Raw genomic sequence first — 16229 nt, forward strand, 5'->3', positions numbered from 1 at the left:
AAAGTCGTACGCTTGCAATTATATTAAGTTGTCAGCTACGTTGTACTTACTTAGTGCATAATCTTCCTTAACGCGGATTTAATCCAGGGTTGAAATAAATCTCACTATCTATTTATGCTCATTATCTTAGATGCTTACGTTTAATTTACTTGTTTAATCCACTCATTATTACAAACACACACACACACGCACACACACACAATTTATAAAAATTATATATATTACGTAAATTGTAATTTTCTGATTCAAAGTAAATAGTGAAAACAAAAATAAGCGAAAATGATTTTTATTTTATTATTATATTTATTACACCCAACACATGTTTGTATGTCAACGTTTTCTAATCACTTTACTCTAGTTAGAAGGAAAAGATTCTGAAATATTGAAGAACTTTTACACGGCTTCTTTGCACTGAAAAAAAATTGGTAATGATAATCAATATGACAATTATTAAGCTTTCGTGAAATTTTAATTTAATGTTCAGTTAATCAATTAATCAAATATTTAGTAACATTTAGTAACCGTTTGGTTACAATTATTATTATGTTTGATTAATAATATAATTAACTAAATTTGGTTATATATTATTAATTAAATATTTAATTATGAAGTTATTTCACCAAAGCTGGATTATTATTACTAAACTTTTTTTTTCAGCGTAGATATCGCAACATTGCATCCGTGTTGAAATTATTAACAAAATCGACGTGATATTTTCTCCGTCTTCAGCGATTTTCCTTCGAATTCGCGACACCGCGCGGCACGAGCGGACTCTAATTAACTGCATCCAATTAGCGTGCAGCGCTCTTCCGCGGCGCGGCGTTTTCTTCTTCGGGAAATGTTTAATCGCGGCCACGGAGTTCAAGGTAATGATAGCCGCCGCCGACACCTCCGTTTAAAGCGACCGTAACTCGCCGTGTTGAATTTTCGCCGACTGAATCAGCGAGATAACTCGCGTACCTGCTTATCGTGCGATCGTGTCTCCTCCGGCGATCGCGCGGATATTAATCCGTGAGATATTGGCGATTGCGACCGCGACCGCGCGTCACAGAACTTCCAACGGTCGCCGCAAATTTGCACGTAAAAAAGGGGCGGACAAAAAAAAGTTGCCTGCTACATACAGATCTGGTTTCTATAAATAAGAGCGCTATCTTGCATCGGAACGGAAGATAATGTCATTCAAGTGGGATGACAGGTTCGTAGCTTCCTTTGTAGCAAAAGTTACGGAGGAATGCATATATACATTTGCAACTATGTGTTACGCTTTGGGGAAAAGAAAAAGCTAAATTAAACGGTATCACTTCATCAGGTGAAATTATGTGAATATCTCGTTTTTTCCGTAGCTCGTCGCGGAATTTGTTCATCTCGGATATATTTCGATATTAACGCGAGTCCGAGATAGATGCAAGATTGATTCCTATTGTTAGAAATAATTAAATAAAAATTGTATTACTTTTACACAGATAAGAGTCGCAAAATAAACCATTAACGCGCGCGGGAGAGCGTCACGTAATAGCGGTCCTTAAAATTCTCACCGGACGTAATTCGCGTTTCTCGTCTGTTTGCACGCATAAAAATGCCCCGCATTCATACGTAACCTCCTCCAACGTCGTGGTACAGCGAAATGTGGCTCGTGTGTCTCGTTTTAATGGGGGCGCGTAACGCGGTATAAAAAAAAAAGGAAAGGGGGACAGAAACGAGGGCCTCCGCATAAAATTCAAGAGGCGGAGGCGATAAAGGGTCGCCCTGAATTTAGGCCATTCCTCTCTCGTGCCTTCCCGCCTTCGTATATAACCACTTTTTCTTTTCTTCCCCTTTTTTCTTCCTTTTTTCCGTCCTCGGTGACGTCCACTCTGTCGCATCTCGCTCTATCTTTCTCTCTCTCTCTCTCTCTCTCTCGGCATATAATCACGGTAACGGATTGCATTTAGCTTTATTATAGTCCTGTCAATTATATATCATTATTTCACCGTTTTTCAACCGGCTCGTTATCGGAGTATAGTAAATGGATTCAAATCGTTCCGTCACTCTTGTCCCTTCGATTCCATCGCCTTTCTCTCTTTCCATCTTTACCGTGGCTTCATTTCGCCGCATCGCCAAGCTTGTTTCTCCTGAGACGCGATTATAGTATTATTTAGACGTTACTTCGATTTGAAAATTCGTTACCGGGACATATTGGGACTAGGATACAAGTGTCTTGCTCTTGCCTCGTAAAAAATGCGAGTAATACCATCAGACCAGCTGTCGCCAACGTGACACTTTACAGCTACTAAAACCGCTGTAACTTTTCCAGTTGGCAACCTATTACTATTACATTAGTTGCCCTCCCCCCTCCCCCCGCAAGAATCTAACAATGTCTTATTCCTCGTTGTCGCATAATTATCTAAATTGCGCGTCCTGCGAGAGGCTGCGGCGGGACAATACTAAGAACGACTCAATCTTATCCGTATAACGCGTGATTAATCATTCTCTCAGCTGTTTATAAATGAGCGCGAGCGATTCTTGTTAATCGCGAATACAAGAGAGGGCCCGGCGTGACGCAAGAGTCGGTAGTTGGTAAAAAAAACGTTCGCACACATAAGACGGCATGTATATGCATATCGCGATGCTATTGCCGGGCCTTCCTGGAAGGGAAACGGGGGCCTCGCAAGAGAGCGCCCCGGCACCTTCCCTTCCTTCCACCGCCCGGCGATGCTCGCCAACCCTGCGGACCCGCGCCGGCCCCGTCACGCCCAACAAACTTCTCCTACGACTCGTAGCGGGCGTCACGCCGCATTTATAATGTTTCCACGTTCGAGTTTCGATGGGTCCACTCCCGCGGTGCCGAGAGTCGAGTGGAAGGACAATGGGCCTGCCACGTCGGCGCCCTTTGCCATGAAAAGCCTCGGCGACGTGTGATCCTTCAATTATCGATCGATACCCGCGTGACTTTTTATTTTAATGGAAGCGGGATTTAATATTAACAGAAGCAATTTGGAAGAAAATAATTCTTGCAAGGGAGATATGCGAAATAAAAAGAAAGGGAGAAACAGAGGACAAAGACTTGAAACTTTAAGAGAGATCCTCGGTTTTTTATCTGCAGTTATTTCACTCCCAGAAAATTTTATTCAAGAGTAAGGTTTTTACTTTGTACGCGAACAAAATAATCTCTTATAAATAAAAATTAAAGTGAAAGACGATTTCTAAATTGAGTCTTGAGGCAACTAAAAGTTGGCGAATTAAGCGGCAACGTTTTTATGCTTCTCTGATTCACTGCAAATTAATATTCGTGGGAAAAAGACTTTTCTTCGTCCTCGTTCCACTTGCACGCGTTGCTATCCCCGCCATGCAACTGTTGCAAGATCGCGACGATTCGCACGCGAGAAAAAAAAGGGATTCGCGCCTCAAGTTGCGTCCCATCGCGTTATTTAGCACCCTCGTAAAACACCAATATCGCCTGCGCAATATTTCCGTCGACGATTACCGTACGACAACGTTACGTAAAGTTTACTTCGTGTCCTCGAGGCAAACTGGACCCGCGAGTACCCGGCGTACTTTTCATTCAATCGACAAGCGCCGTGCGCGCGCGCGTCGCTTCGTTAGCGGAAAAAAAATATATATGTTAATTGCGAGAGCGCGCGGCGTAGCGCACAACGCAACGTTGTAGCGCGCACGTAACGATCCATGTAACGATCGAGGCAATCATCGGCAACACGCCGATGATGATACCGTCGGCATATCAATGAATTATCGACGGCGAGTTCGCGACTCTCTATTTATCTGCTGTCGCAGACCAGTCGGGCTCGATAATACCTCACCTAAATCAGATTGACAATCAGATTACGTCGAAAGCTAATATAAGTTTAAGGAAACGCGCTATTCGAGAGATGAGCGATTTAAAAAAGAGAAAAAAAGAGTAGTCACTTTATATTTCATATTATATGAAAATCATGACGAGTTTGTCATAAAAGTTCTTGGCGTTAAGTGAATTGAGATAATCATAACGAAAGGAATTAAAAATCCACAAATATTATTATTTAAATTTGTAAATGCATAGTTAGGATCAGTCGCGTTGTATTAAAAATTTTGTTTCAATGAAACAATTGAGGTGCAACGAAAAGAGACTAAGGTATATTGCCTTCTCAAAAGGATTACAACAATTCACATTTACAACTGTAGCCTCAACCGAAATAACTCGACGACCTGGGTGGGAGATACCGTTAACGAAGCACAGCGATAAATCCATGAAATCTGAAGAAGAGGCTGAAAATCCAATACGAATAGCGTAATTTAGCGCTTTCATAAATAGTTCAAGACTGACACTGCCGAGTGCCACAGGTAGAAATCGATAACGTCCATGGAGGCAGCGCCGTCTTGCGCAACCCTGTCGCCGGCCATTGAATTATTCATTCATTAATTTTCGGTAGCTGTCTGCGCCAGAGGATCAACGATACCCGCTCCTCCTCGTACGCGGAGTCTCGAACCGTACGTGGTTGTCGCACACACAATGGATGACACAGTGTGGCGGCGCGGGTAATGTTTTCATCAGCATTTCGGAAGAATAGCGGACCGTATTTTAAGGCAATAATTTTCGCCGCGGTCGATGGCCCGGGCCGCCGCGCGGCGCGGCGGTGACGGCGGCGGCGTCGAAACGGGGACATCGGCCCTTTTGATCGAGACCCCGAAGGGCCTCACGACGGCCACGCCACGGGGCCATTATCGACCTTTAAGGACCTTGCTGCGACTCGTGGAGACCGGTTACCATAACCGCACGTATAACCGCCTCGCTACGCCGGGAGGAGGACCTCCCGGAGGTGTTATAGAATTCCCCGACCGCGGCCGAACGTATTTTTCCCCGCCGCTTCGACGTTACCGTCCTTGGGCGTCTCGCTCTTGCACCCCGACGATGTTCATTAAGTGAGCCCGATTCTCTGATTCGATCATCCCATTCTAATTAGAATTTCATGAATGGCGGAGGCAAGGTGAGAGGGAGAGAAGGAAAGGGAGATCCCACCGTGGTCTCAACCAAACATTTTCGCATATTGAAACGATTAATTATGCCTGTTTTAGTGTAATTTTAACTAAACTTTGATTATCTTAAATATGTCATTAACGTGTCAAGCCTACATGTTTTATGAGTACAGATAGAATTATTAATTTTATTATTTAATATATGAAAAAGAAGATTAGATTAGGTGAGACAAATTATGTAATTAGAAGTTTTACTAATTAATTGTCGATTAAGTTTTGGTCAAGGTCGTCCAGACATCATATTGCATTTAAATGCGTTATTAATCTACCATCACGCAACTCGATTATTCAAGTCTAATTTATAAATCGCGCAACTTCCATCCTGGTCGCGCCGTATCAGCGGAAAGGTGCAGAAATCACGGTGGCGTCCTGCAGAAAAATCGCGACGCGCTTTTTCCCGCCGCGGCGTCGATCGGCTGATGAATTTTTCATCGGGTCGGGAGATGCAAAGTAGCTGCCTCGTAAAGTATACAACACATTCGTTATACATTCTCAAGCTCGTGCACATACGTATCGGAGGCGCGCTCCTCCTCCGCCGAAACCCGCGCGCCTGTCCGCGCGGTACGGCGCGGTTCCCGCGCGCCGGTCACAAAGAGGATCGTTCATCACTTCCAGAAGTCACGAAAGAAGAAGCGAGGAGCACACCTCTCCTCTCCGCGGAGAACCGCGTCCGGGAACGCGGCGATTTTGTTTGCAAACGATCTGCGCGGCACGGCTACTGCAGAAAAGTGCCGCCGCGAAATTGAATTCGCCACAGAGCGCGGTGCGACGGCAAACTCGCCATTTTTCGCCTTGACTAATCGATACGGTGATATCATAGTTCGCCACCCACGTGGAACGGCGAGAACCGTAGGGTGCGACAGATCTACGGCGGCGTGGCGTCGCGAATAATGAAGACCGGTTACGGCGACGTTGCGATTTTTTCTCAGTTACAGGCGACTAAGAAAACTAATTATATTTCTCTACGGATCTCTACGGATACGATAATTTGCAGCTTTGTTTTAATCGATTTAAACTAGTCGTCGAAAAAAAAAAAGAAACATCGCTGTCTTCTTCATTTACAAGAGTTTAGTAAAATCAGTTTAAAAAAAATTTTTAATAACATTAAAATAACGTAGCCTTTAGAAAGTTAATAACAGTACATTAATAAGACTATTAATATTAATTTACAATGAAATATGAAATGCACATAATGAGGAATAATAATAATAATTTATCACATGAGGGAGTTAACTTTACAATTTTTTTTTTACAAAATTAGAAATGTACAAAAAAAGGAAAATGTTGAATTTGAAAAGAATATTTCCGCAGACGTAAAATTTCTTTTGCAACGATATATCGAGCCATTATTCCCTCGCTGTGAAATTTTACAGCGCGCGATGGTTGGCGGGAATAAAGCAACCGCCGAAAACGACGTCGAAGGCAATTTGCTGTACGGGTGTTTGAATTAATCACCGGCCATGCTGCCGAGCCGTTTAAATAATCGCTTCTATGCGCGACGATCATTAATTCAAATCACTAGGTTGAACTACTTTTCCTTCCGGTGAACTTCCGACAACACGAGAAGAAGCTTAAGAACCTCCCGAGTATGATTCGACTAGTGACTTAAAGCGATCCGCTGATAATCCCCGTTTCGAAAATTCCCTCGAGTTCGACGTTGGCGGGCACTCGTGTTTTTCCAAGATAGGCAAAAACGAAAACACGCGTCGCGCAGCAAGTTTACAAGTTTTCGACGCTCGCTTATTCATGACAGCATATCTGTGAATCGTTAGACAAAAATAAAGAGCCGATTTTTAACTCGGCGTTACTGGAGTAATAGAGTTTTATTAAAGTTCATCTAATCTAAGCGCTCAAGTAACAGATATAAAACTTAAAAAAATATTTCAAATTAAATTTAGCTCTCGATTCCACAAATTGTAAAATCTACACGACCCAAAAGTTATTTTGAAATTTTTTTGTTACCACAACAACAATTGTAAAAATAATGTTGTTTATCACTTAACCACACCTTTGTTTTCTGAGCCCACTACACAATGGGTCGTTCATGTCCGTCGTCAATTATTTTTGTCATTTTTACAAATATATAAATTTTATTAAGTGACTTTCACATATCTTTTAACATCTTTAGAAAATATTGCATGATTAAAAAAACTGTACGTATACATTAAAATTAATTATAACGACAAAATATTTCAAAGAAAAGAAATACGTAAGGCACAATTGTCCAGAGGCGTGCATTAAATTATTGTAATACTTAAGGTTTGTCATACTTTGCCTTAGTAACGCCGGGTTAAGATCGAAACGGCGCCCGTCCGTTGTTCGATCCGAGAAAACGCCAAGGCCTACACTTCGCGAGAGCTCCCTTTTTCTCGAATCGCACCGCGACCCGTCGCTTAATCATGCAAAAACACCGGCGGCCGCCGATCTTTCCCCCGTGATTCATCGCCGATAGGTCGTAAACGAGAAGACGGCCAGGAGATCGTCGGGAAAGATGCCGGCGAATGGCGAGGGACTCACCGCTCGATAACGCGAACTTTCGCGGTAGTTAGTAGAGAGAGACGACGGGAAAATACGCGAGGTACTTTGAAATTTTTATTATTGCATCACAAGTATATTATGTAGGCATTAATTATTGAGCTACACGTATAGCGATACTTTAAGATAATTTCTGACCAAAGCAGTAGCACGCGCAGTGAGAGGATAGTCACGTAGTCGATCGCTGTGTAGTCAATCTATATCGACGCATCTATATTCACCGATGCATATGTATACATGCAGATTGTGAACGAGAGTTCTAATTATATGTGGGATATTTAATAATAACGCTGGATAATAACAATTTCCTATTTATGCCAATCATTGAGTAACTTCTAATAGTCATCATTCATTTAGATTACCTTAAAGATCATCTGCTGGCGTTTAAAAAAAATTAAGATGTTTCTTAAATGGGGAATATCAAGATAATTCTATTAAGCATCATTTAACTTTCCTTTCGCAATGTTAACAATTCTCATTTATCTGTCTAATAAACGATTCCATTAGAAACTTTGATCGACGTGTTTAATTTGATAATATCAATTATTATCAAACTGTTTTACTCTTTCCAGGATAACTAATTCCAAGTTAGCGACAAGTCAAAAAGATCTTTCCGTGTGAAGATTGGAAGCATGCGCGTACAAATATACAAACACACACACACACACACACACACACAGTCACGTACCTGAAGAAGTCGTTCCTGCAGAAGAGCTTCGCCTCCCTGGAGAAGCACTTGTCCTGCAACGCAGCTCTGCAGTCGAAACAGCGTACGCACTCGACGTGCCATGCACGGTCCAAAACGTTCAGCAGGTACTGATCCATTATCGGTTTCTCGCATCCTGCACATGACAGGAGCATCGCCAGACCGCGTCTCCCTGTTGAAATTAAAAGAGAACACATTACGCGCCTTCGTCTCACTTCGGCCCCAAGGATCTTACGGACATGACGTTCAGTACAGTCGTACAAGCTCGCGTTCAATATATCCCGCTCTTTTAAAAACAATCTGTCTTTTTTTCCGTCCCCCTCCCAGCTTCGTCTTTCCAAGATGAAACGCGCAAATTTTTTGGGCGCTCCGACAAACGACTCGATCTGATACATCGACCAATTCGAAAACTTCAATTGAAATTTGATGAAATATTAACGGCGCGGTTATTAATAAATGTGCACGCGCAGCGGACACAAACGTTACGTCATTGGTTCCGGGCAAAGCTTAAATTAATATTGGTTCTGCATGCAATGGTGAACATTTCGTTGTAAATATGCGCTACGCATTCCGCGTAACGTAACGCCGGCTTTACGCGATTTAATGTAATCGCGGGTGCATCGCGAGATACAAATCGCAGCGAGCGTTCCAGTTCGTACTCGAGAAATATTCTCTCCTTCTTTTCTAATGATACATTCAATATAACATTCAGCTCTTTATGCCCCGTCGAAAGAATGAAATATCGTTGGCGCGCACGCAACGTTAAATCCTTCTTTCGCGACACGCGTTATTTTATTTATAAATACTAATTTCCGGCTCGCTCGAAACGCCCGTCGAATAATTATCACAATGGGAACTCGATCGGAATTACACGAAATTATCCGCAATGAGTCGAATTAAAATCACATGCAGGTACGCAAAGTAAGCGTGCGCGCGTGGCGATGATTTGTTATTAAAAAAAAGAGAGAGAAATGGCTTATTAATTGCGTTGGGGGACATCGATCGAAATGTTCGGAGGCCTTTCGAGCGTGGCGCGCGCGTTTTATTTAGAAAGAAGATTAAGCGCTTTCATTGTAAGAGCGCGCGTGCATAACGAGGCGTGCATTGTGCTGGGCTTTTTTGTATATTCGATGGTTAAATCGCCGTACGATCTGGTTGACACAGTCCACAGGCCGGTGTAAAAATATAACAATGCGACATAATCGCCGTACTAATCACGTAAAGTAGCAACTAATCCGATCCGCGGAAAAAATTCCTGTTTTTACGGGCTGATAAGATTGATGACAAAAGTTGCGTGTTTCTTTCAAGTGTTTCGCAGATTCTCTAATGAATTCGGAGCCGACAATTCCTTGAAGGAATCTCGACAGCATATCGCGCATTCTCCGCAGATTACATTAATTTATAGATGGGCAGATATCATTTTCTTTTGTTTTTGACGCTACCGAGAACTGAATGCAATTATTTGTTTTTTATCCGTAATCAAAATTTAACTCAAAATGTAAAATTTTTGAACAAAGGAAAATAGAGAGTTAGCAATTGCACATGCGCGATAATTCACTAAAGTGTTGCAAACAACGGAATATTAAAATCATTTCTTAACTTAGTACAAACATTGCTAAACGCAAATTATGAACTATACATTTTTCAATCTAGATAATCACAATCAAATTACCACATCGATACAACATTTGAACAAAAGTATCTGCATTCACACGTAAACCGAAATTTTATATGCCAATTTAGATCTTTCTAAAAACTTTTACTGTATATATCGATATTATTTTTGAATATTTATCAAAAAATAAATATATAAAAATTATAGCTTTATGATTTAACTTTATGTGACTTACTCCATAAATATAGGTATATTTGATTTAAAGATTTTTTTTAAGATCATGAAATATATTTTTAGCTTAGTTACAAATACACAATGAATGAAAATTAAACATTGACGATAAATGAACTATCAACAAATTACGGGTATCAATAAAAAATTTGGTAAACACGAGAATTAATTTCGTTACACAAGTCTTTAAATTTATCAATAGAGCCGCAACCCTGTAGATTCATTGTTAATATAACAATAACGATTAAACATATCAAAAATTACCGAGCGCTAACTGAGGTTTCAATTACTGCCGGGCATCGCTCAGTAATTTAAGCACGGCAATTTGAACAATGTAAAATACCGTGGTTAAAATGTTTGCGTTACGATCGTCAAATGGTCAGTTGAAATTTTACCGTTTTGAAGTGTGCTGCGCGATTGCCTAGCTAATGACGTTCCTTGTAATTCACAAGACGATATGCGGGGGAGGAGAATTTCGAGTATCGCAACGGGGTACCGTGCGACCATAAATCTCGCGGCGCTTAAACAAAAAGCAGCGGATTATTGCATCGATGAATTTAACGATCGCGTTTCGGCATTTATAGTTGCGCAATCTTTCATCTGACTAATTTCGCGGCCGCTTTTTCGCGCGCCTTTCGCGACCAAACCCCACAGCGAATAATTATAATTCGTCGTTAATTAACATTCGCGAACGAGACTGCTCTTTCGTCCTTTACACACACACACACACACTCACTCTCTCTCTCTCCCCTATTTTTTCTCTTTTTCTTTTGCTTTACCATTATCCCTTTTCCTTTTCTTCCCTCCGTTCGCCCTCTCGCCGTTTTTATCGCCATCATTGAGACCCACGGAATTCACCCTTCTCTTCCTTTTTTTCCGTGGTTTCCGCCAATGGGCGGAGTCCCTCTGCCTGGCTGGCAGGGTTGTCAACCTAGCAACCCTCCTCCCACCCTTAAGATCTGACCTTGCGCATCTCATCCCTCTCGCGGAAGGGCGAGAAAGGCGAGGGTGGTATAGAACGGCATCGACGTAGCCCGTGAACGTTCGCAAGTTAACTTCGAGATCGTAAACTATTCCGTGTAATCGACTCGCATGCGCCCCGCCGTTAATGCTCCAAGCTATCTCTTGACTTGACACAACAAAAACGGATCATCTGGTGAATCTAGCGCAAATCTTTACGTTAAAGAATTTAAAAGGAAGAGATTGAAAATTACTTTTGTCTTTAACTAACGAATAATTTCACCATTATTGCTCTTGCTTTTAATTTCTTTTTCAAAAAAATTCTGTTATATATTTCAAAAGTTATAATTATTAATTTTAGCAGAGACACAGAGCTAAGCTACAAAGAGAATAAAATTATTGACATTTCACTGCAATTATTTATCAAATACCTTGAATTGCATATAACATTATAACATTCTTTTTTATTCCATATAAATTGATTTGCTAAATTTATATTTTATGTGCATATAGATATGTGAGAGAAACTTTAAAAATTACATTAGTCAAGGATATACATCCAAGAAAATCGAGATGGCGGATTTGTCAATCATTTATGCATAATGTGTGCATAAAATTCTAATATTAAAATTAAGATTAAAATACGTTTTCAGATTAATGATATACATTTAACATAGAATTTGTTTTCTAAATCGTTGTGGCGATTATAGTCATTTAAGGTTATTTTTGCAAAAAGAAATTATAGCCGTACGTTCAAGCAGTAAATTGTTATCTAATCGCGAAATCAATAACATAAATTAAGGTAACGCATTTAGGAACTAATCTCGCGTATAAATACCACCGTGGAATTTCGATATTATCGCGTAACGACTTTAATGCTCGAATAACGGTTTCAAGACACTATCGAAGGATATAAGATACGTATAGGGTTCACGTATCACATTAGTGTCGATTAAAGTAAACTGTTCAAATATACTCAGACAGCACGCGTATTCAAAATCGAAACGTAAGACAACTTAAAGACATCTTAAAGATGTTTGTCAACGTGGTTTAAAGACATCCTTAAATTGTTTCTAAAATGTCTTAAGAATATTATCGATTTTGGACATGGTGTCTTTGACAGAGATATTAAAAAATACTTAAAACAATCTTTAATTTTTCTTTAACGTGTAAATGTTAATTTCACATATATATATGTGAGTTTACAGCAAAAAAAGAAATAATTGTATACTAATTTTATTCATTCTTCATTCTTACGTCTCAGTTATGATGAAAAAGATTTGTAAAATTATTATCTTTTATCAAAATGTTTATTTATCCGTCATATATATTTAAATATCGAAATGTTTATCACTTATATGATCATCTATCTTAGGAAACTAATTTCGCGTACAGCTCCCTTTAATTGGAAAAAATGAGAGACAGAAAACCGCAAGAAGACCTAGTTAGTTGAATCGCATAAACTAGATTAGGATTAACGGGACGTGAGACGAAAATCCTGTTGATCCAGCGACATCGGATTGCTTAATCCGATTTTTTCTAGCTGGACGTCACTGCTCGCGTCATGCCGGATCTTGTTTTGTTCCGTCGGAGGAGACTTTATCAAGACATCTTTATCATAAATTCCAGAGCACTGACGTGATGAAAAAAATTAGAATTTTTAATATAATATTAATGATTTTCACCAAGAAAACATTTAAAAAATTGCTATTCAAAGAAAGTTTGTATAATTTACTTGAATGTAAAATATAAAATAATTGGGTTCAATATTAAATAGCATAATAGTCTAAGAAGCATCGCTAGGTAGAAACAAGTATCAACGAAAATTAAAAGTATCTTATGCGTGAAGAAATTCTCGGTTCCATATTTATACCTATGTATATAATTCTTTTACACATTTAAATACAAAAACTTACATGCTCAAGTCATTTTATCAATAAAACTCAGTTATGAATTGGACTATTATCTCAAGATAGGTTTTGACATGAATAAAAATCAAATTTTTTAGAAAAAATAATTTTTGATCGATTCGAAATTAATGCTGAAACAATAAAAATTACGTTCACGGGAAGATTTCTGTTCTCAGCTTAGTTTAAAAAAATCATGACTATTCTCATATACAACACACACACACACACACACACACACACACACACACACACACACACACACACACACACACACACACACACACACACACACACACACACACACACACACACACACACAAATTAAAAACCTGTATACGTATGTTGTATATGTATGTATATGTATATAAGAGTACCCCCCATTTCGACATGCGCATTCTCATCCCCGGACTCGCGGTCGACGACGACGCGGAGGGGATGAAGCAAGAGAACAAATTTCAGCGAATTACCTTAATCAGTCTAAGATCGCCTACGTCAGGTGCACCCGGTCTCGGCAAACCACCGTCGCGGTGAAAATTACTATTTTCTGAAAGTCGCCGCGGCGGCGAATCAATTCGCCAACTTCGATGAATCGGAGAAACCGGTGGGGAAGAAAAATAAAAGAAGAGAGAGAACATTCTCAAGAAAAATCTCAAGAAGATAGGACTTTTAAAAGTTATCTCGTTAATTGTGTTTAATTACTTAAGGCTAATTTGGAGATCACGTGAATTTTTTGTGATAAGAGACATACATTCTCGATGACTTTACTACAACTGTAAACTGAGTAATCAGCACTTTTCTTTCTAATAAAATAAATGATGAATTATTTATATAAAAATAATTGGTTGTAAAAAGTTTGTGCAATCATTAGCATAGAAAAATACGTTGGAATTCTGGAAATATAGAATCGCGTAATATTTTTATGTAATCTTTGATAATGATTCGTCAACTTTATAATTTATATCTAAACTTAATGACCGATAATTCTTTTAGCACTATATGTCTGTGTATTTTAAGTTCATAAATTTAATAATTCATCATAAATTCGTTTAAGATGTATAAAAAGTAAATAATAATAAAAAAATATCGATATAAATCCCAAAACTTCTGTTAATTACGGAGAGAAAAAAAGAATCAAATATTTTGTGTAATGTATTATAAGATTCAATGTTTTCTATTTTACTATCGGACGTTGCTCGTATATTCTGAATAGTAATTATGAACGTGTAATTGTGCTAAATTTCTCTTAAGAAAAATAATTAATCAAATACGTTTTTCGTAGCAGGCGCGTGTTTCTCGTCTTTCGTGCAACAGCTTTGAACTAATTACGTCCGATCATACTCACTTTTACTACTAGATGATTATCCGAGTAATTCAACCGAACTGTTTAAAAATATGAATAAAACTTTGCGTGTCACATACAAAATTATATACGCGCTCGCTCTTGCACATGTGACAGACTTCACCAAGACAGGATTTAAATACATTAACATACCTTAAAAAGTTTCCAGCCCTCCTCTGTATCTTACGAACAACTTCGCGACGTAAGTCTATCGCGGCGTAAGCGTGTAAAGACACTTCCCCACGTCATTTCGACCCGCGCAATTGCAACGTAGCGAGCGGGGAAAAAAGTGCGTCGCTCCTTCGATCGCAGCATAGATTTGCATGCATAACGACTGCGGGATTGCATTCTCTATTGAGCGGTTCATTGACTCGTGATCTATTCGTGCGTGCAGCTTCTCACGCGTGACGTTTCTTTCGCACAGAGAGAGAGAGAGAGAGAGAGAGAGAGAGAGAGAGAGAGAGAAAAGAAAAAGAGAGAGAGGGAGAGGGAAAGAGAGATGATTGATCGAAATGGCACGACGCTCCCGCGAATGCGGCAACGCGCGAAAATAAGCGGAAAAATCGTCCGCAAAAGTTTCGCATACAGCAACAGGTACTATACACGGTAACACGCGCCTTACCGAGAACTCTCACGAAGAAACCGGCGGCGACTCGCGCAAAAAGTGGTCTTAACTAATAGAGCACTGCACTTCTAGAAAATACGGTCCAACTTTTTGGTGTTGAATCAAGAAAAAGAGAAGTACATTTCAACTTTAAAAGTACTTTAAAATTTTTAACCATCGCTCAGGCTACATGTGTATGTATATGCGAATTTTATGATTGTTGTACGATTTGAATGTAGAAACGTGTACAAAATATGAGCGATGTAAAAGGATTAAATTAACGGGACACAATTACAAGAAGCAAACTATCGCTCTTAATAATCATTGATCTCTTTCCCTTTCAAGAGAAAAATCTTGGGGGGGGACTTGTCAATCGATTGTCAATCCAGATGTTACGCGTTACTTCGGCGTCAACAAGGTTGATCCTGTCTCGCGCGTCGCGCGTATCCTGCACGGTTCTCCGGTGCATTAGGCATGACATTGGTCCGACGTTGCGCTATAGAGGATACGTTACTTCGGAATCCATCCTGTTTTACGCGAGACGCGCTTCACTCGTGTAAAAAAGGTCGCACGGCACACCTGAATAAAATAAGTATCGGGAATACAATAAAATGAAATACGGGCTGAAGAAATGAGAAAAAATGAACACAGATTTTTGCACGCCTCGCTCGTTTTAGAGTGCGTAAACGCGAATGTTCTTTCATGTGAAAATTTATAACAGAAAACAATATTGTCATTTCTCTCGAATTTATTTAAAATATTCCTAGCGAGAAAATAAGGAACAATCACATATAGGAAACTCTCTTAGTGCACACATTTTAATGATGTTTCTGGAGGATATTTTCGCGAATTCTAGACTCATCGACAACTGTCTTCTCCACGACGGAAAACAGAGAAAAACGACGTTCCATCAACATTCGACCGCGTTGCAATACGCAATTGCGACGGGAGCAGCCGCGTATGGCATTTTCGTAATATTTCAGAGCAACAGCAGCAGCATTCCCACGCGGTATTCTATCGGTAACTATAACGCGTCGACATTTACTCGCGAGCGACTGTTTGACTTTGAACTGAAACTCCGATTAATCTCCCGACAGGATAGCGTGGGCCATTCGCGGGGCCCAAGGGGATAACAGCGACTACTACTAGGTAAACGACGTTCGCATGCTTCTTACCTATGTTACAAGCCTGGGTGACGGGCAGGGGTGCGCAGCAACGTCCGCCAAGGGCCGTGACCCTTATTCGGGGGGTACCAACCCCCCCGGGGCCCCCTCCCCCGCCCCCGGCGCCCCCGTAGCCCTCCACCTCCCCAGCCGCGA

The 16229-nt window shown here is 40.2% G+C and overlaps 1 protein-coding gene across 10 annotated transcripts in view; it reads right to left on the reverse strand.

The window, feature by feature from the left end:
* LOC105835245 (LIM/homeobox protein Lhx5) overlaps positions 1-16229 on the reverse strand; it is a 47291-nt gene that overhangs the window by 22280 nt on the left and 8782 nt on the right. For 8 of the 10 annotated variants that reach the window (XM_036290500.1, XM_036290495.1, XM_036290493.1 and 5 more), the window contains one exon: positions 8234-8423. In XM_036290500.1, coding sequence (XP_036146393.1) covers positions 8234-8423 — 190 coding nt within the window. The other 2 variants (XM_036290499.1, XM_036290491.1) reach the window with 2 other exon arrangements.

This window comes from Monomorium pharaonis, chromosome 8 (genome assembly GCF_013373865.1).
Source record: "Monomorium pharaonis isolate MP-MQ-018 chromosome 8, ASM1337386v2, whole genome shotgun sequence".
Lineage (NCBI taxonomy): Eukaryota > Metazoa > Arthropoda > Insecta > Hymenoptera > Formicidae > Monomorium > Monomorium pharaonis.